The 19,950-nt window shown below is 42.7% G+C and overlaps 1 protein-coding gene across 2 annotated transcripts in view; it reads right to left on the bottom strand.

The window, feature by feature from the left end:
- The window catches only part of STX8 (syntaxin 8), a 237,052-nt gene that overhangs the window by 192,330 nt on the left and 24,772 nt on the right, over positions 1-19,950 (bottom strand). For both annotated transcript variants that reach the window (XM_090292517.1, XM_090292518.1), the window contains exon 4: positions 18,514-18,624. In XM_090292517.1, the coding sequence (XP_090148643.1) occupies positions 18,514-18,624 (111 nt within the window). The remainder of the gene's footprint in view (positions 1-18,513; positions 18,625-19,950) is intronic.

Below are 19,950 nucleotides of genomic sequence, written 5' to 3'. Positions count from 1 at the left end.
TTCTCGCCCATAATCTTACTGCCAAACCTCTTTCCAGGATTTACTTTGCCCTCCAGGCCCCACGTGTCACCACTGACCACATTCCTTGCCCATGAGCCTTTGCTCCCCTGGTCTCTTCCGTACCACTCTCGCCCACCGACAGCTCCTTCTCTGTAACTCGCAGGTAACTCTTTCCCCATCTGCCCCTGAAATATGGGCGTTGTTCCGGAATTCTAGTTAGAGCTTCTTTTTTCACTAAATTGTCTGTCTCTGGGCAATGCATCTGTTCCACGGATTCGAGGCCATAAGAACAGGAGGTAGCAGTGCTCAGGCACTTTTTCTGCCCCAACACAAACTCAATAGCACACTTTCTCTGGAGTCACTGTGAAGGTGGGTCCTTAACTAGGGGTGGGAGGGGGGCGCACTCCCATCTCCAGCAGGGTGAATTCAGGGTCTGGGGGCAAGGGTGGGACCAACAAGAAAAACACAAATGAACAAAGAAAACAGAAACAGACGCCTGGATACTGAGAACGGACTGCGGTTGCCCGCAGGGGAGAGGAGGGATGAAAGAGGTGAAGGGGTTAAGAACTACAGATTGGTGGTTACAGAATGGTCCCAGGGTGGGGGTGGGGTGGGGGAGGTAAAGTACAGCACAGGGGATATAGTCAATACTACCATGATGAGTATATGTGATGCCAGGGGGGTGCTGGGGATATTCAGGGGACCACTTTGGAAAGTATATGATTGTCTGACCACAGTGCTGTATACCTGAAACTAATCCAAAATAATACTGAATGTAAACTAATTAAAAATAAAATTTAAAAAAATCTGGGGGTAGAGAAAGGAAAAGCACATAAATAGCTACAAAGCAACCCCACATACAGAATCCTGGCGAGGCATATCCTTCCAGCGCTCACCCTGACTGAACATTACTGTTAAAAGGCTTCCAAATGATCTCCACCCAGGTTACTCCCCTACAGGGTCCACATCGGCATTCATTGCTTTTTGTTTAGGGATTGCTAACTGGTATTCCACTCCTAATCCAATATCCCCGAAAGCAAATTCATCACTTTCACCCCAAAAGCTGTGTTTTCTCCTCTGCTCTCTGGTGGTCAGCAGCGTCGCCGCGGTCCCGAACCCCCGAATCCTTCCCCGCGCGCGCCAGCCCGCACCTCCTCAGTGACCGAGGCCGCCGCAGAGGGGTTCCCGGGCAGGACCCTCACGCCCGTCCCCACGGGCCGCCTCTGGCCCAGACCCCCACCGGCTCTCACGTGGGAGTCGGCCGCAGCCTCCGACTGGCCTCCTTGTACGGAGTCACCCTCACTGCAGCCGCCTAAGACCCCGCTGCCAGAACTGCCTTTGTAAAGCGGAGTCTTGTCATCAGCACGTCCCTGTGCCCCTGTTTTCAAACTTGCACAAGCCCCCCAAAGGTAGAGCAAGTTTAAGCTCTACAACATGGCCCCAGTGATCTCTGCCACGTCGCCCGCCAACACCCCCTCCATGCCCGACGCTTCCTTCCGCCCCACAGACCGCTCGCCACGTCTCAGACAAAGGCACCAACTTTCACGCTCTCATGTTTTTGTATGAGTCTGCGGGGTCCCCGCCCCCACCCCTGTGTCCATCTGGCAAAATTCTATTCATCCCCTAAGGCTCAACTCAAATGTCACTTCTGCTGTTTAGTCTTTCCTGATCCCTGTCCCCGCCCCCTTCCCCTGAATCAATCACTCCCTGGTGCTCCCATGGCACTTTGTTCAAGACCTCTAGGGTGGCATTTATCAAGCAGGATCGTAGTTAGTTATTTACTCATCTGTCTCCCTTCCTAAATTATGAGCTGGGTAAGGAAAGGGGCCACATGACAGTCATGTTTATGCCGCAAGTGCCAAATAAACAGTGCCTCAGAGGATACGGGAGAAGGCGTCTTCATCGCATGTTTATGAAACACAACTAGGAAAATCAGAGCTCTTTGACCAAGAGGGACAAAACGAGAGGGGCATTTCACTTTTTATATTGAGACTTTTAAAAAAAGCAAAAGAAATATTAATGAACTGCTATCTGCCTTCCTTACAGACTTTAGCTGCAAAGCCTGATACTGTTCCAGCAGATGGAAAGAACAGTACTTGGAAGGGACTTCTGCCACTAAAATACCTTGTAACTGAACCCCACTTTTGGAAGGACAATTGGAGGAGTGTTTCTCCTTTGAAAAGTAATTTAAAGAAAGAAAATGCTTAAATACTATCCTTCTGAGGTTAGGATAGACTTGAAATGTCTTTTAAAATAAATAAACAATTTTTATCCATGTTCTTTGAAGATGGAAGTTATCTAAAAAATGGAACTTATCAAATAGATGCCACATGAGTAAACAGGTTAGATTATATCATATAAAGATTTTACCAAAAAATTATAGCTGCTTCTAAATATCTATTATAACAATGTTGCATTTCCACCCCAAAAGCAAATGATGTCCACTATTACGTTATGATACTATCTGAAGGGGACACAAAAATCCATGTTCTCTGCTGACAAATGTAACTGAGGCCCATTAGAGTTCACAGCAAGGGCGTTCTTATCAACTGAATACAGAACTGAAAAAGCAGTGAATTCCAAGGAGTAGCTTTCTTTAGCTTCTCTTAACATTTCAAAAAGATGTCAAAATGACTATATAAAATGTTTGTTTTATCTGAAAAAAATATCAGTGAGTATTCACAGACCACAGGGAGGTCTGCAGTTAGGATTCGAGAAGCTGTTTCTAGGGTGTCAGTGAACTGAGGAAAAGCTACTATGGTATGAAAGGGTAATTCCTTTTTCAGGACTTTTTGTTTTGGCAGCTTCTTTCTGTGATTGTAAAGTGCACAGTGGCTCAAGTTTCAATCAGAAATAGACGCTTGGACATAAATTCTTTAGAGGCAAAACGTGGCGAGAGTGCTCACACTGGGTGACGGTGAGGAGAGGCTGCAGAAGCGAGTTGTTTTGGGTGCAAGGTGCTGAGGGTCTGGACAAGTGGAAGGACAAGAAGAGAGACAGCAAGAAAGGGTCCACTGACATAGTGACTCAAAGGGAAACTGCAGGAGTGCGGGCGACAGGCTGGACACAGAAGGGAAAGGCTGCCAACGGGGTGACTTGGGGAACTGACACGACTCAGGGAACGGGAAATTCTTCACTTCCTTTCAGAATGTTCCGACAGCTTCCTGACAACAGAGCCCCAAAGGGAAACTGCTCCTTCCAGAGCATGACCTGTGGGGCTATGTTTGCTTGTCGCCACACTTACAAGACGGCCAGCTTCTTAAGTCCAGTACTCTCTCCTATTCTTTTTTTGTATCCCATCCACCTGTCCATCCATCTGTCCTTCCTACAAACACTGAATACCTTCTATGGGCCGGGCACTAATCTAAGAACTTAGAAGTGAGCAAGAGAACAAATACCTGACCTCAGAGGGCTGATACTTCAGTGACAATGAATGCCTAAACTGTGTCCTTTGTAAAGTAAATACTCAAAGTAACTTCTTTTTGTTAAATTGAATAAATAATCTTTATTGTGTATTAGTCCAGAACAATAAGAACTCAAGGAAAACATCTTACAGATTACCCAAGGAAATTCTCATCATAGCATCTTTAAAACCTACCGTAATCAAATATTTTTTCTAGTTTTAAACAAATCCCATTTTATGCCTATTCACTGCTGGCCAAATTTACCAATAAAAAGTTCTAACATTAAATTAAAAACTTAACCAAACAGTTCATAGAAAAAGAGAAATGCAGGGTGGAAAAGGTCATAAAGAAGTCATCATTTTGGCCTCCAACCTGAATTTGAGAAATCCCAGTGTGCTATTCCTGAATCACGCAGGCAATCTAAAATCAAGCAAATAAAACCAAGAAACAATTCTTTACCTTAAGTGATTGTCACTGTACCTGTAGAGGGGTTAGGAAGAGGTGATATACAAAAACATAAAAATTCCAAGTGAAAGATGAATTAGCTGCTCTACTAAATTAATGGTGACTGAGAGCCATCTGCTGGTTAGCAATTAAAACTCAACCACGAAATAAATGTTAAGAAACCCAATAATTAGCATTTATTATCAGCAGTTCCTTACTTTGTTACACAATGCACTCTTGAAAACGCTTCGAAACAGAATGAGCAGAAGTCAGCAATATGCTTAGATATTATGAGGGCGTTTCCAGTGCCAGTAGACACTATTTTAAATAAGAAATACTCATCTGCTCTCACTTCGTTCTTCACAACCAAACACACTTACAGGACAAACCCGGTGAGAGCTCAGCTGGGGGTAACAACCCGCACTTAGGCACTGGGCACGCCAGCGAGGCCGCCTTCGTGTCAATGCTACGGTGCTGTCCCTTAAACACTTGTTTCCGTCCTCATTCATTTCACAAAGTAAAGATCAAACGCACTAAAATATTCAATACGTTGTGCAAATGAACCCTGTTCTATGGATAAAGATGTGAGTCTAGTAAAACAAAATTATTCGCTGGCAGAGAGTAGGATTAAACATTCTATAGTGTTTAAACTCTAGTGCTGAAAATTTTGTAGTAGAATTTGCCAGCTGATATACAAAAATCCGAACCTGGCATTAAAAGACTGTTCAAGGGTGTCAATGAATAATGCACATATATGCAAGATGCACAAAAGCCAGTCACCACCTACACAGCCATCATTTCCACCTCGATAATCTTTCTATTTATTACCTCAGTTAATCGGATTCATACCTAAAAACCCAAATTAATGAGATGGGCACCCATGCTTTTAACTGAGGCATGCTTCCCCTCTGCGGGCAGGCCCAGGAATCTGCACACTCCCTCAGGTGAGTTTTATGCACCCAGCTGGGAACCTATATGCAGATTAGTATGGAAGTTACTGGTCTAGAAAGAGTAGGATTAGAGAAAGTACACAAGTAGGCAGATTATATGGTGTACAAATCTATTCACTCCACAAGGGACAGTGCAAGCCTTGTTCCGTGGTCCTCTCCGTTCCCTCCACCTCACGTGTGTGTCTTTTTCTATGGGGATCATTACGGCCCATACCAAACAATTTAGCACTTAATGGTAAGCTATCATGCATTGTTCACCAATTTGTTTGTGCAGGCTAGGAAGACCTCCCCAAATAGCAGGCCAGTCTGGATTCCCCTCTGCTAAGACCAGTGACAGTAGGTGTTTCGTAATGTCTAAAAAGCACTTGACAAAGCAAAAATATATGCTTTTACATATATTTATCTCATTTGAACTTCACAATATTTTGAGGAGTCATGATTATCTTCACTTGAGATAAAATGAAATGGGAGTCAAAATTGAAACCTAGGTTTTTCAATACTAAACCCTTCTTTCCTTCCACGGACTGACACATGTAAAGTTGGCACTATGCTGCTGGAACATCTGGAGGTAGAGAATATTATCTTCTAGATGCAAGAAGACAGTAAAGTACTCAAAGCCAGTGAGAAATGAACCAACAAGGATCTTTGCAAAGGAACCATCACAGGCTACCAGAGAAAGGTCTGAGAGACCGAACCATGGCAAAGGACAAGAAGACTTTCTAGTTCTTTCTCTGCCGTTTATTCACTCCGGGCACAATGAATTCTCTAAGAATCAGTCTCCTCATCTGTAAACCAAAAGATTAATACCTCCTCTGCTTACCTCTGAAAATTATGAGAGTCGCATAAAAGAATATATGGAAGTGTTTGGTAAATAAAAAAGAGATGGATGGAGACACAGAAAACTACTTTCTTTTCAATAGAAGAGAAAAATATTTTTAGCCGTTTCTTAAAAATTTCACTTATGTAGAGTATAAGTTGAAAAATTATTAAATAGGCATTTAAAAAAAATCAACGTAACTAACTTACAATATGCTGTGTATTGGTAACTCCTCTTTCTTCTTCCTGCTTATTCACAGACTGGAATTTTCATTTGTCCATTCCCAGATGACTTTTACAAATTAAAATTAATGCATACAGGGGTACCAAATCTCTTTATTTTCTTTATCAAAAGTGACAATTATTCCACTAGTCAAGGACAGCAGTTCAAAACAAAATACCATATTTCACTCACCAGATCAGCAAAACCCAGCAAGTTCTGTAACACACTGCCCACTACAGTGGGGGGAAATGGGTTCTCCCGTATATTGTTGGAGGGTCAGAAGCATTACAACTTTCAAGAAACAGACACGACAGCTCCTGATAAAGTTTGAATGCCCAGACCTTTTGTCCCAGTAACCCCACTTTGGGGACTCTGTCCTACAGAAACAGAAGCCATACATTCTTTTTGGATATTTGCTGCAACATTGGTTGTAATGACAAAAAATCTGAACAACCAGTATCCACCAAATGGGGAGTGGTTGTAAAATAATTGCATATTCTTATTGCGGAATAATGTAACTACTGAAAAAACATTTTGTTAGATCTGTTGATTTGGAGGAATGCCAAAATTTAAATGAAAAGAGTAAATTATAGAGTATGGATAGTACAATTCTGTTTTCATAAAAAATAGAAAAGGTAAACTCACATTTATGTAAGTATTTGTAAAAGCACAGATAAACCCTCCAAACAGTTAATACTGGTTACTTTAGGAGAATGGCATTGGAGGGAAAGAAAAGGAGAAACTATTACCTTTTGGATTATACCTCAGTATGGTTTGACTTGTTATAATGAACATATGTCATGTTGATAATTTGATTTAAATCCATAAAGATGAGTCATTTCTCCATGGGGTGGTGGAACAGGGGAAAGGGACATACTAGGGGAACAAATACCCACAAAAGTAAAAGATAATAAGTGAAGATTATTATAAAGAGGTATTAAAAGCAAACTTTCTTTCAAAATTAAGAATAGGAACCAAAACTAAAATCAAAAAAAAAACAAAATGAAATATCTTTTTCCAGGGGGAAAGAACAATGGAAGAGAAAGATATGAAAAAAGGAAAAGGTAAGGAAGAAAAATGAGGAGAGAAAAATGAACAAGAATAAACAGACTGGGGATGGGTGAGTGTCCAGAGTCACTGAGAAGGAAGCGAAAAAATGACAAACAGGCTTGCAGTTACCCACACGAAGGAGGAGGAAGACAATTAGGGGGAACTGAAAAGTGGGACAGGTCCTTTTCTGTAGGCAGCACCAGAAATCTTAACATTCCCTCATTTTCAAGAGAGAAAAATGCTAACTTTCCAAAATCTAGAAACTAGGACTAATGATTTGAGTATCTTTCCCCTTCTGTTGACTGACATCTCCATCTTGTGGTCTGTTCAGAACATAGCTCTTAGTGTGAGTATGTGTTGGTATGTACACATATGTATGCATGCATGCATGTGTATGTATATATGGTTATATACATATATAAATATACTTAGCAGTATACATGTATTATGTATTGTACTTTTATTCTACATTATATTTTATGCATATATAAAAATATACATATGTATAAGTATACATATATACACACTTACATATATGTGTATAATACCTGTGAGTACTATATAAAAATGTATGCATGTATACAAGGTTTGTCCAGAAAAAGTCCAACCATTGTTAATATAACAAGAATGGTTGATGCAACATCAATGTAACCCGGCAGCCAAGGAGAGTGGACTGGAATGCACATGCATGAACAAGTGACTAGTCAGTGAGGGAGGTAGATGCCATTGAGTGAGTATGTGTACCGTGTGGCTGTTGCATTCAAAATGACTGAGTACAGCAATGAGTCTACATAAAATTTCGCATTCATCTTGAACACTACTCCAAAGAAACTATTCGGATGATTCAGAAGGCTGCAGCTACGGGCAACTGGTGATTGGCAGCTTCATCACAACAACACACCCGCTCACGTATCACGTCTCATGCAGAGTATTTTGGCAAAACATCAAATCACCCATGTGACTCAGCCCCCCTACAGCCCATATTTAGTGCCCTGTGACCTCTGGCTTTTCCCAAAACTAAAATCACCTTTGAAAGGGAAGAGATTTCAGACCATCCATGAGATTTGGGAAAATAGAGCAGGGCAGCTGATGGCGACTGGGAGAACTGTGTGAGGTCCCAACGCGCCTGCTTTGAAGGGGACTGAGGCGTCATTGCCCTATGTACAATGTTTCTTGTGTCTTGTATCTTCTTTAATAAATGTCTGTATTTTTCATATTACATGGCTGGATACCTTCTGGACAAACCTCGTAAGTACTTACATAGATATTTTTAAATTCAAGTACAACCATACAAACAGAAAAACTCTAAGTACACAGCTCAAACTAACAGAACTCCAGGGCCCCTCAGGCCCCCTCTAGTCACTAAGCCCACAAAGGGAGACACTTCTGTGACTTATAACACCAGAAATAAGTCAGCCTTTATAGGAATGGAATCACACAGTATGTACTCTTTCATCTGGCTCGTTTCGCTCAACATGGTGAGATTCATCCATCACGTGGGTGTGCAGCGGCAACAAGCCTTCTTATTTGCTGTGCAGTATCATTGCATAGTATGATGTATGCATCCACTATTGTGTAGATGTCCTTTGGGTTGCTTCCTGGTAGGACTATTAAGAATAACGCTACTATAAACAGTTTTGAACATGTCCTTTATACACTTCAGTTTTAGGAGATACATTCAAAGAATTTTCCAAAGTGGTTGTACAACTGGCAGTCCCACCACTAATATATGAGAATCCCAGTCACTCCACATCCTGGCAACACTTGACTTACCTGCCATTTTAATTTCAGCCACTCTGGTAGGTATAATATGACATCAAGGTTTTAGTTTCCTGATGACTAGTGAAGTTAGACACCCTTTCACATGTTTATCAGTCACTCAGTACATATTTTCTTTGGTGAAGTCCAACTTCAGTGTTCTGCCTATCTGTTTTCTGTTTGCTTTTTTTCTTGGTTATAGGCGTTCTTTCCATAGGCTGATACGACTCCTGAGTCAGGTAAATGTACTGCAGATATAGACCCCTGTTCCGTGGCTTGCCATTTCACTCCCTTTGTGATATCTTTTAATAAAAAAACATTTCTTATTTTAATGAAATCAAACTTATGCATTTCCTTCGTGTTTAGTCACTTTTTCTGTCTTGTTTAAGAAATCTTTGCCTATCCAAAGGCCATAGAAGATACTCCCTTGTTTTCTTCCAAAAGCTTTCTAGTTTTACCTTCCACATGTAGATCCACAGTCCTTTCGGAATTGATTTTTATGGAGGATGACAGCAGAGGCTAAGGTTCGTTTTCCCCATACGGCTATCCAGTGGACCTAGTACTGTTTATTGAAGGGATCACCTTTTTCTCCACTGCACTGCAGTGTCACCTTTGTCATCAATCGAGTGACAATACATTGTGGGACTGTTTCTGGACTCTATTTTGTTCCATTGGCTTAACTGCCTGCCCTTCTGCAACACCACACGGAAGCCTTAAGGTAAAACTCGATAAAGTAATGTGAGTCCTTAAGCCTTTTGGTCTTCAACATTGCCTTGGCTCTCCTTGGCTCCTTAAATTGCTGTATAAACCTCAGAATCAGCTTAAGGGACAAAGAAAAACAGAGCAAAAGATTGGCTGGTGACTCTACAGATCAATTTTGAGATAAATGACACCTTTATAATACTGGGTCTTCCGATCTCTAATCATGGTATATCCTTCTATTAGGTTTTCCTTAATTTCCCTAATAATGTTTATAGTTTTGAGTGTAGAGTCTTCATGTGTCTTTTATTTGATTCATTCTTACATATTTCATGTTTTTAATGTTATTATAAATAGTTTCTTTTTCATTGTTTTCATTTGATATTTCTTTGCTGTCCAGCTTTCAAAACCTTCCAAGGAGAGGAACTCCTAGCTTGCTATTGTTAACTTGTTTGTGAATGGACTATGAAACATTATAAAGGATTTCAAGATTTAATGTAGTCCCAATATAAAAATAAAAACCAGCTTCAATATGATTAGCCGATTTAGAATTCACATAAAAAAAGCAAACCTCTTAAAAAAGTACAATGACAGAAGACTCACCCTGTCATGTAATAAAACCAATAAAGCCTCAAAATTAATGGTATTAGTGTCATGAGTAGACAAAGAGACCGACAGAACACACTACAAAGTCCAGAAAAGATGGATGACTCAGTAAAAAAAAAAAAAAAAAAAGTAGGCAGTCACAAAAATAGGGTAGACAAGTAGAATAAAAGTTGGATTGATATTCTTCACCAAATTAATTTCCAAATGGATCAAATATTTAAAGTTAAAAAACAAAATCATGCAAGTACTAAGAAAAAGCACAGGATAATTTCTTTATAACCCTGGTTCACTAATTATGTATAATAACTACACAAAACTCTACTAAGAAATAACTAAAACTACCTGCAAATATTAGATTGGAATAGGATACAAGAGTTTAATAACACTCTCTCTGGAAAACTGCACAGAAACAGGCACTCACATAAACTGCTAGCCCAAGTCTAAACTGGTTCAAAGAAAACGATAAATGGATACCCTTTGACCCAGACACCCTACTTCTAAGAACTTATCTAGGGACAGACTTACACATATATGTAATACCTTACATATAAGGTTATTTATTGCTCTACTTTTGTAATAGAAAAATATATGTATTAAATACATACGTGTTTAATATAACAGCCTGAAAACAACACACATATCTCTTAAATAGTTAACTAATTATGGCATGTGCATAAATATTACAAGGCTACGAAAACTAATGACAAAACCCTATGTGCTGGTTTGGAAAGATCTCCAAGTTATCTCATTAGATGACAAAGCAATGATGCAGAATGGTATGTATAATATGCCACCGTTTGTGTAAAAGATGGAGGGATGTAAAAAAAATATGTTTGTATGTTCTAGTATATACTTCAGAGAACCCTGGAAGGCTATGCCAAAAACTAACAGTGATACTTATGCCAAGGAGTGGGGGACAGAGTGGGAGAGAGGTTTTTCACTGAATACTGAGACATGTTTTTTCAATTTCTTAGCCATGCAAACATATTACTTATGCAAAATGCAGCCTTCTTCCTCTGAGAGGAGGCAGTCTATAGAGATCAAGATAACACTCTGAGAAACGCAAAACAGACAGTGAGAACCTGGTCTGTGGTGCCATCACTGGACTGCAGAGCTAACCATCTCTCTCAACTCTCTAATCTGGAACTTCTTACATGAAAATGGTTTTTCCTTTTTACGCCATGTTGGGTAGGTTATCTATTACTTGTAGCTGAGGACTCCTAACTGCTACACTAGCATAGTAGCTAAACTGGACACCCACGACTAGGGCAGAGGGGCTAAGAAAAATAAGCACCGTATGCTTCTGCAGACCCTTCACTCAGTCCTCTTCTCTCTGCTGAAAACAAATAAACAAACAAACAAAAACCAGAACCAAACCAAACCAAACCAAACCTCCCCTTACAGTCTTCACTATACAGACCCTTTTGTACTTAATTTCTCGTGTGTTGCAGATTTTTTGTTTTTCTTTATGTTTCCCCTACCTGACTGAACTGTTTAAGAATGAGCATTATGGAAGATGAACAAATCCTAAATCCTACCAAGTCACCTCTCAGTTCACATCATGTGCTTCTGTTAACTTCTGGTTCTATACTTTGCTTAGAAGGTAGCCAAACTGTACCAAAGTTACTTACTGTTTCATCAAACTACCAAAAATAATCAGTGAGGCAGAAACAGAGCAGTATTTCATTTTTCTCTTCATGAACATAGAAAAAGACTACATTTCCCAGCCTCCCTTGCAGTTAGGTTGAAGTCATGTGACTGGCTATGGCCAATGAGCTGTATGTATGAAAATTCCAGCCTGCAGCATAGAAGAGGGGTGCAAATTCTCCACACCCTCTTTTCCTGTCTTAATGAACGTGGCGGTCTTGTGTCAAGACAGCACAGCCGTAAGATGAAAACAACCCAAATCCCTGTGTCACGTTTTAAAGGCTGCCGCCCTGGAGTTCCACCAGACTTTGTGTGAGGCAGGCAGAAAAAGCTTTCATGGGATTCACTCCTGAGATCCCCAGGTTTATTTCATTATCAAGGCCCCGCCTATCCTATCCTGACTTGGTCAACCTTTCAATCAACAACGATCTACTGAGTGCCTACTACATACCCAACTCTGTGCTAGGTGTTATGAATGATACAGAAAACAATGTAGTTCTTCATTGAGCAAAATATTATCAAGCACCGTGCTCGGTATGGATCCCCAGGTAAATTAGCGCTCCACTTACATTCTCTCAAAGAACAATACACCATACTTGTCTACTGAACTTACTTATTTGTATGATTCTTTAATCCATGTCTGTCCCTCTCACTGACCTGACATAGTTCAAATGCACAAACTAGGCTCCTCTTGTTGTTTTGGTTTTTTTGCTACCACATATCCAGTACTATTGCTTGGCACATAGTGGGTACTCAATAAATATCTACTTAATGAAAAAAGATTTCTATTTTACCACAACATTTTTGCTTCTTTAACTACTTTTTTATTAAATTAGCAGGACATTTTAATATTCTTAACTATATTTAATCCCGCGTTGGTTCAACTATCCTTGTGCTCACTGAAATAGAGAGAAAATCAAAGCTTTCCTGATTTCAGCTCCTCCTTTAAGGGTCAGAAAACCTAGGAAGGCAGTGTATTCCTGGGACATAAGATAAATTATCATGGCTTCTCCATTGTCTCACATGAGCAGGCTAATGATGCAGGTGTATATATATTCGTTAGAATTTCCTACTTCTAGAAGAGTAGGCTGGTCATGTGTTAATAACTTTAAGCAACATAAAGTATAAATCAATGATTCTTGAGAAAATCTCAGTACTATTAGATACAAATTGTGCTTCTTATAAACCAAGCTCTAAATTGCAATAAAACATTCAATGACTTAAAAGGGAGGAGGGACAGTCCTTCTGAGGTAATATTTAATGTAAATTTTTCTTCTGTCTACCTTGGCTCCCAATACAGTGATATGAAATATAAATTGGAAGTAGCATACTTTTTTTCTGGCAGTTAAAAGAAAAAGTAAATATCGGAAATTAAATTTAAATGAAATGCTTACATTTCATTATCATCTTCCACTCTCTTGATTTTAGCAATTGGTCTGCTTGTTAATATACCATTCCTGACACATAATTACCAGCTTAACCTCTGAATAACTTCCCGTTCCCTATAATCCTCAATATAGTTGGTGGTGTGAAGATTAAAGGTTAGCCAATTAGCCACCCACTGCAGCCGCGTTGATCACAGTCTTTGAGACGGTCAGGGAGCAGTGGAGTATGCAGTGATTTGTTTTCTCTTTACAGACAAAGATTTAACTAATTGTGAGGCTTAGCAATGCTCCCAGATATAAAGGGCAGTAGGGTTTCCCATAAGAAGCTCTGTCATTGCTTTATAAGTCACGGCTTATCTTCTGAGAGACACCGTCACACAGAGACTTCTTTAACAAGTGCCCAAATGCCCTAGATCAGTCACCCATTGCTTCTTTAGACCAAAGTCTCACGTCAAGGCTTTCTGCTTTAGAATAATGACCAGTGATCCATAGGTAAAGCTAAGATCCTGTCACATGACAGCTACACATTCAGTTCTGTGATTGCCACGTTAATGTCTGTCTAAAGCAAATGCTAGTCCAAACTGAGGTTTGACAATACTCTTCTCCCCTTAAAAGGGCCACATATGAGGAAGGGAGGGGCAGAAGGGCCCTTGGGGATGAGGGACAGGGAAGAGAGAGAGGAGGCAGAGCACTTGGGTGGGAGTGAGAGAGGAGGGCACAGAGGGGACAGTAAGGGGAGAAAGAGGTCAGAGCGCCAGGAGCAGAGAGAATCAGCAGGGTCCAGGGGAGTCCTTCCAGGGCAGGCACCCCGATCTGTGGGAATGCTGCCAGTTCTTATGGGGCTCTGAGCACTGATTAGCAGCTTAACCCCAGTTCTCCAGCAGTGCGTGTGTCGTGGTGATAATCTAGCGTTAATGACAAACGTGCCATAGGGAGCACGTCCACAACGCTGTCAGGTTCGGAAAGGCCTTCTGGCCAATGTGTTTCTGTAGGTCATGGTCTAAAGGAAAGACCTGCTACCGCCACCCCCTCACCCCCATGACAAGGCAACCCACATTGATATCAAGAATTACAAAAGCAAACAAAAATGTGGGAGGAACCCAGAACTAGTCACTGACGGTGAGGAGGACGGAGGAAACCTTTGTGAGTCATTGAAGGTACCAGACAAACCGAGAGACAGAGAAGGGAATGAGGTTTCTCTGAAAACAGAGCTGAAAGGTCCCTGACACATGGTGTCAGAAACGAAGAAGCAACCTGACAACCAGGAGACAGGAGGGCAAGGCTGAACCGTGAGCCAAAGCTGGTCATGTCTGCAGCTGAATTCAGATACTCAGAAGGCTGGGCCCAAGCAGAAGAATTATTAGGGTATGAGAAATTGGGAATGAAGAGGAGGCCTCAAATGTGGGGTTTAGGGACTTTTAAAAGAAGCAAAAATAACACTCTGACATAGGCAGGTGAGTAAAATCAAAGACCAGAAACCCCGAGCTCAAATCTAACCCACCTCTAGCAATCTACTTCAGTGTGAACTCATCCCCTCGTCCATCCTCTCACATCATTTGCCTCGAATAACTCCACACGACGCGGTCCTCCCTGACAAGCTGGGTCAGTGCTATCTGGGTGCCCATCTCACAGCCCAGGACAGATCGCTGGGGGATTTCTCTACATAGGATTTGAGAATAATTTTATCTAGCATACATTTTCTTATTAATCCGATTCTGCTGGAATGTCTATAAAATCTGAATATTTTAGACAGTTATGGGCTGAATTGTGTCCCCCTCCCCCAAATTTACTTGTTTAAGTCCTAACCCCCAAGATCTCAGAACATAATATGTGGAGAGAGGTTCTTTAAAGAGGTAATTAAATTAAAACGAGGTCATTAGAATGAGCCCTAACTCATATGACTGGTATCTTTATGAGGAGAGGGAATTTGGACAGACTCACTCAGGAATAACCACGCGAAGACAGGGAGACATCTACAAGCCAAGGAGAGAGGCCCAGAACAGATCCTTGCATCATGGACCTCAGAAGGACCCAACCCTGCCGCTGACACCTTGACCTCAGACTTCTAGACTCCAGAACTGTGAGAAAATACATTTCTGTTGTTTAAGCCACCGAGTCTGGGGTACACTTTGTTATAGCAGCCCTCGCCAACTAATACAGGCAGGTGTATGTAGACCTATTCCCGTCAGGGCGAGTACAGTGGGTCTAAAGAAATCCCAGTCCAGTAAGGACTCACCAATAATTCACCTTCCAAATCGCCTACCATTCTCCTTCCTCTTTCTTACCTGCGATAATTGGCTTTCTTCATGGTGATTAGTATCTAACATCAGTTTCTTACTCTTGGCCAAACTCCATGCCACCTGGAACAGACTGTCACTGTCTTTATGTCCACGTTTACCTTCTTCGTCACTCTCTCAGCAGTCACTTCTACTCTCCAGTGCTTACCTACCAGTAAACAGGATTCTTCTGGAAGCTTATTCTCAACTACTCTAGACTTCTGTTCCTGGACAAAGAAGATGCAACTCCTCGGTGTCACGCTGGGGCTTGTAAAAAAGCCCGGCTAGTTTCCTAAATCACTTCCATCCCTCGGGACACTGAATCATTGCTTCAGAGCTTCTCCTCAGTCAGGCCTCGTCCCCACGCCACCCCAAGTGTCCCCCAAGTAACACCTTGAGGCCCATAGCGTGCGCCAGCCTGAAACACGGGGGTAGGGCAGCCCTCGTGGCAGGACTTCAGAGGTCGCCAGCGGCCTCCGTCCCAAACACCTCTGCCACCAACCAGCCACATTCCCTAAACTTCTCCCATCAATTAATTTACTCTGGGCTTAAGGGGCCTTCACTAAAATATCGCCAGAAGGTAAGTCACTGCCAGCCAAGGACCCCACTGTGAGAGGACCGGGCAACTGCCGACTGACAGCACAAGCAGCAAGCTGGGCCCCGAGCACAGGGGACATGACGAGGTTTGGGAAGGGCAAACGGGAGGGCAGAGGGCCAGGTGCAGAACCCGGAACAAGACTGGCCAGGGAGGCCAGGTCCCTCGTGAGCACTCAGGGGGTGGGGCAGGAAGAACAGGAGGTCTCCTGAAAACAAAGGAGGCAGCACGAATCCCGGGAACACCCTTCTACCCTAACGGAGCACAAGGTCCAGGAATAACGTTTTATGTTTGCAAAGGTTTTAGAGCTTACAAAGCCCTTCACACAATAATCACCTCACCCGGTCAAAACAAGGGGAGACAGACAGAACACAGACACCCATTTCAAGGTCAGTGCTTTTCAAGCCCAGGTGACCGAGTGACTAGTGGCTAGTGAGCAACAGAGCTGAGTCCTTCTAACTGCTGGTCCGGCTTTTCAGGGCGCAGACACACAGATCGAGAGGAAATGCAAACTCTGAGGCTGATTAGTTTTAGAATCTAGCAAGTTACTTGACTCCTCTGAGCCTCAGTGTTTCTTCGGTAAAATGGGGACGTTTTAAAGATCTCCTGAGCCTAGTCCCTTAAAGAGCTCGGCACAGTGCCCAGGGCACAGAAGACAAACAGCAGACGCAGCCCCGGGCTCTCACGCGAGTGCGCCAAGCCAGGAAGCACAGGTCCTAACCTGCCGCCTGTCGTCACCACCTGAGGAGTGTCCCAGCCCTACGGCCCCCGGGGCCTCGCACCAGACTCCTAATTCAGGCTCTGCAAGTACCTGGTCCAGACACTTGTTATTTCTTTTCTTTTCTCGTTCTTCTTTTCTTATTTCTTACAAGCCTCTCGAGTGATTCTAATGCAAAGTGCCATAATTAAGAACAAATGATATAAAGCAGGATTTTTCAAACTGCATGTATGGTGCATTCAAGTCACCTGAGCATCTTGTTAAAATGCAGAGCCAGTAGGGCTGGGTGGGCCTGAGACTCTGCATTTCTAACACGCTCCCAGGTGACCTTGACACTAGTCAGAAACAGGCCACCCTTGAAATAGCAAGGACGCAGGGATGACCGCAGGTGGGGGGGGGGGGGGGAGAGAGGGTTGAGAAGCAAGAGGGGGCCAAAACAACAACAAAACCACAAAGACCAAATGTGTAAGTTGGCTCCTTTGACATCGACAAATGGCACGTGAAGAGCAATCAGCACGGCCTGACGTGGCAGACTTAGCAAATGGTGACTCTCACTATTCCCCATAACGCCCCCTCCACCGCTGCAAATACTACCAAGTGTTTAAGTGGTTTCTCTCCCCCTGACCATCACCTCTCTACATGGTCCCTAGTCCCCCATGAAACTTGCCCCCCCCACCCCCGCGCCAATTAAGCTTTTAATTTCTGGAGTAAGAAGACCTCTTCCTTCCATGGAAGACCGTTCTTGCCAGCCGGTACTCTCTTCGCCTCGCATCCCTGCCATCACCTGTCTGATTTCACCAGCCCTGGATCGCGCCACCCACTTACTTCACTCCTGCATCTGAGGGACCACACACCGCCAGAGAAATGTCGTGTTCACAATGAATCGGCAGGCCCACCGCAGGCTTCTCTGCTGTTCACACACCCTGCCCAGGACACAACTCTTCCCTCACTGACTCCTTGGTTTTTCTCCACAGAAAGGACTTAAGAGTTCACTTTGCTTCCTATATTTCATAATCTCTTTCTAAAAACCTTGGGTCACATGCTCCTGAGAACACTGGGACCAACAGGAAGCTCATCCTCTTCAGCTTGCCCCAGGGCAGTGGTCTGCAATCCTGACTGACAATCACCTGGGACCCCCAGAGTCCCACACGCACTCTAACTTCATTGTCTGAGGCAGGACCTGGGAAGTGTGACCAAGGGTCAGAACCACTGCCCTTGGGAAGTCATTGTTCCCACCTAGGAACGAAGCAGGAACAAGCTGGCTGCAAGGGCAGCATCGTCCTTGGTGGGGGGGGGGAGAGGTTCTATCCTAAGCTGTTTCCTTCTGTGATTGTTCCCACAAGGATGTTAAGGGAGTTCTGGAAGCAGTGGGAAGCCAGTTCTGAAGATGTAACAATGTCTGGGTCGTTCCCCTCAACCTTGGAAAGCTGGACCACTCCTCTGGGTGCTCTGGCAGAGCTGGGTGCAGAGCGGCCGGCCCCTCCTGAGTGTGAATCACTCACTGGCAAGGAACATGGAGGAGAACCCAGTGGCCGCACTCCTCTACCTCCATGAGCCGCAGACTAACCCTGAAAAGAATGCGTTTTTTCAAGGTGCCAATTGAAAAAAAAAAAAAGCTTTCCCAGATAAGTATGCGGCTTCAGGAGTTCAAAAGGCAGCTAACAGAGGAAAGCTCAGCCAAGGAATGCAAAAGAAATCTTCTGACCTCGCCTGTGTGCCGCCTACATACCCTTCCTCTGGGATGGGACTTGGCTGAACTGGATAATTTACTAAAGCTAGAAAATTAATGAAATCTAAATTGAATAGATGTGATAGGAAAACACTATAAATGAACAGAATATGTTTTACTGAGGAAAGGCATGAGGCCATTCAGGAAACAGCTGTGCTCTCTGCAAACAGACCGTCACCCACCACGTAACCCCTGTAAATGAAAACATCATACCTGATGAGATCTGGTTCTGCACCCTCGTTCTTAAAGGATGCCAGAAGTAGTCTCTCTCGAGTTACAAGATCATCCAATAGGCTCTGTCTTCGGTCCCCTTCAAGCTGGGTTCTGCAGACATCTTGTTAAGGTCCAACAGTGGGTGAATTACCTCATTTCACCTGTCACGTTATTAAGTGAGCTCTTCCAGTCACTTGTGACTGACACAGATGCTAATCAACCCTAATCAGAAGAGACCTGAACCACCGCCCTTCTTCCAGATACTTCTTTCTAAAAGAGGGTTAGCAATCTCTAAACTTAGGCCCCCCAAAAAACTCTAAGGAATTGGCAGAAACATGTAGCAGCATAACCATTCCCTGTGTGGAAAAACTGCGGTCCAGTGAATATACAGCCTTTATTGCTAATTTTTAATATAGAGCTGGTTAGCTAGTAAAATAGTAAATAAACCTGTAAAAAAAAAAAGTCCCCAGTAACAGATAGTAGTTAGAAAAAATCATAAATTTGCTCTGACCTTCAAGTAAAGGACTTTGACAGAACCATCGCAGGGGCTACAGACACTGGCACAGACCCACCACACGGATCCCTTCACTGAGAAGAACAACAGGTGAGTATCACTTCCCTCCCAGTGACCAGCACTGAAATGAGCATTCCCGGCCAGCAAGACAATATGACTCTGTGAGCCCTTAGGCTTTGAGTTATAGCTGTCGGTGGTCAAAGCTGGTTTCCTAGACATCAATATGCTAAACACTCTTTTTTTTTTAAAAAAAAAAAAAAGGTATCTATATTGCTGTCTTTCTTCCATGTGAACACCTATTAACACCTGGAATGTATTTTCTAAAGCACTAATTTATGCAACAGATTCTAACAGTTGTTACCATCAATTTATTATTTAAATACATTGCATGATCTTGAAAGAGAACTGCAAAGAGGTAATCACATTTTAATCTATTAATCTACTAAATATGCTAGACTAGGAAAGCAAAGCCTATTTATTAGTCTTATTTTGACCACTATCTATGATCTTAAACCAGTTATTTCACCTTTTGGATGTGTTAATTTCTGTGTAATGCAAGATAAACTCTAACCCCTTTTCCAGCACAATTCATAAGTTGTGGTTTTAAAAAAACAAGATTAAATCCAAAGTTTTATATACTAGCTTTCTTGAAGCAAACTACATGAGTTCTAAGCTGAGTATGTGTATGTGTCTATGTGTGTTTTAAAGGACAAAATAGAGCAGCCCAGACTGGTGTGGCTCAGTGAGTCGGGCGTTGTCCTGCAAACAAAAAGGTCACCAGTTTGATTCCCGGTCAGGGCACATGCCTGGGTTTCAGGCCAGGTCCCAGGTTGGGGGTGTGTGAGAGGCAACTGATGGATGTTTCCCTTGCACATTGATGTTTCTCTCCCTTTCTTTCACCCTCCCTTCCCCTCACCCTGAAA

The sequence above is a fragment of the Furipterus horrens genome, unplaced genomic scaffold (assembly GCF_987537825.1).
Source record: "Furipterus horrens unplaced genomic scaffold, mFurHor1.1.pri manual_scaffold_11, whole genome shotgun sequence".
In the NCBI taxonomy this organism is placed as follows: domain Eukaryota; kingdom Metazoa; phylum Chordata; class Mammalia; order Chiroptera; family Furipteridae; genus Furipterus; species Furipterus horrens.
Note: the sequence above shows the minus strand (reverse complement) of the source record. Positions and strands in the feature narration are given on the sequence as shown.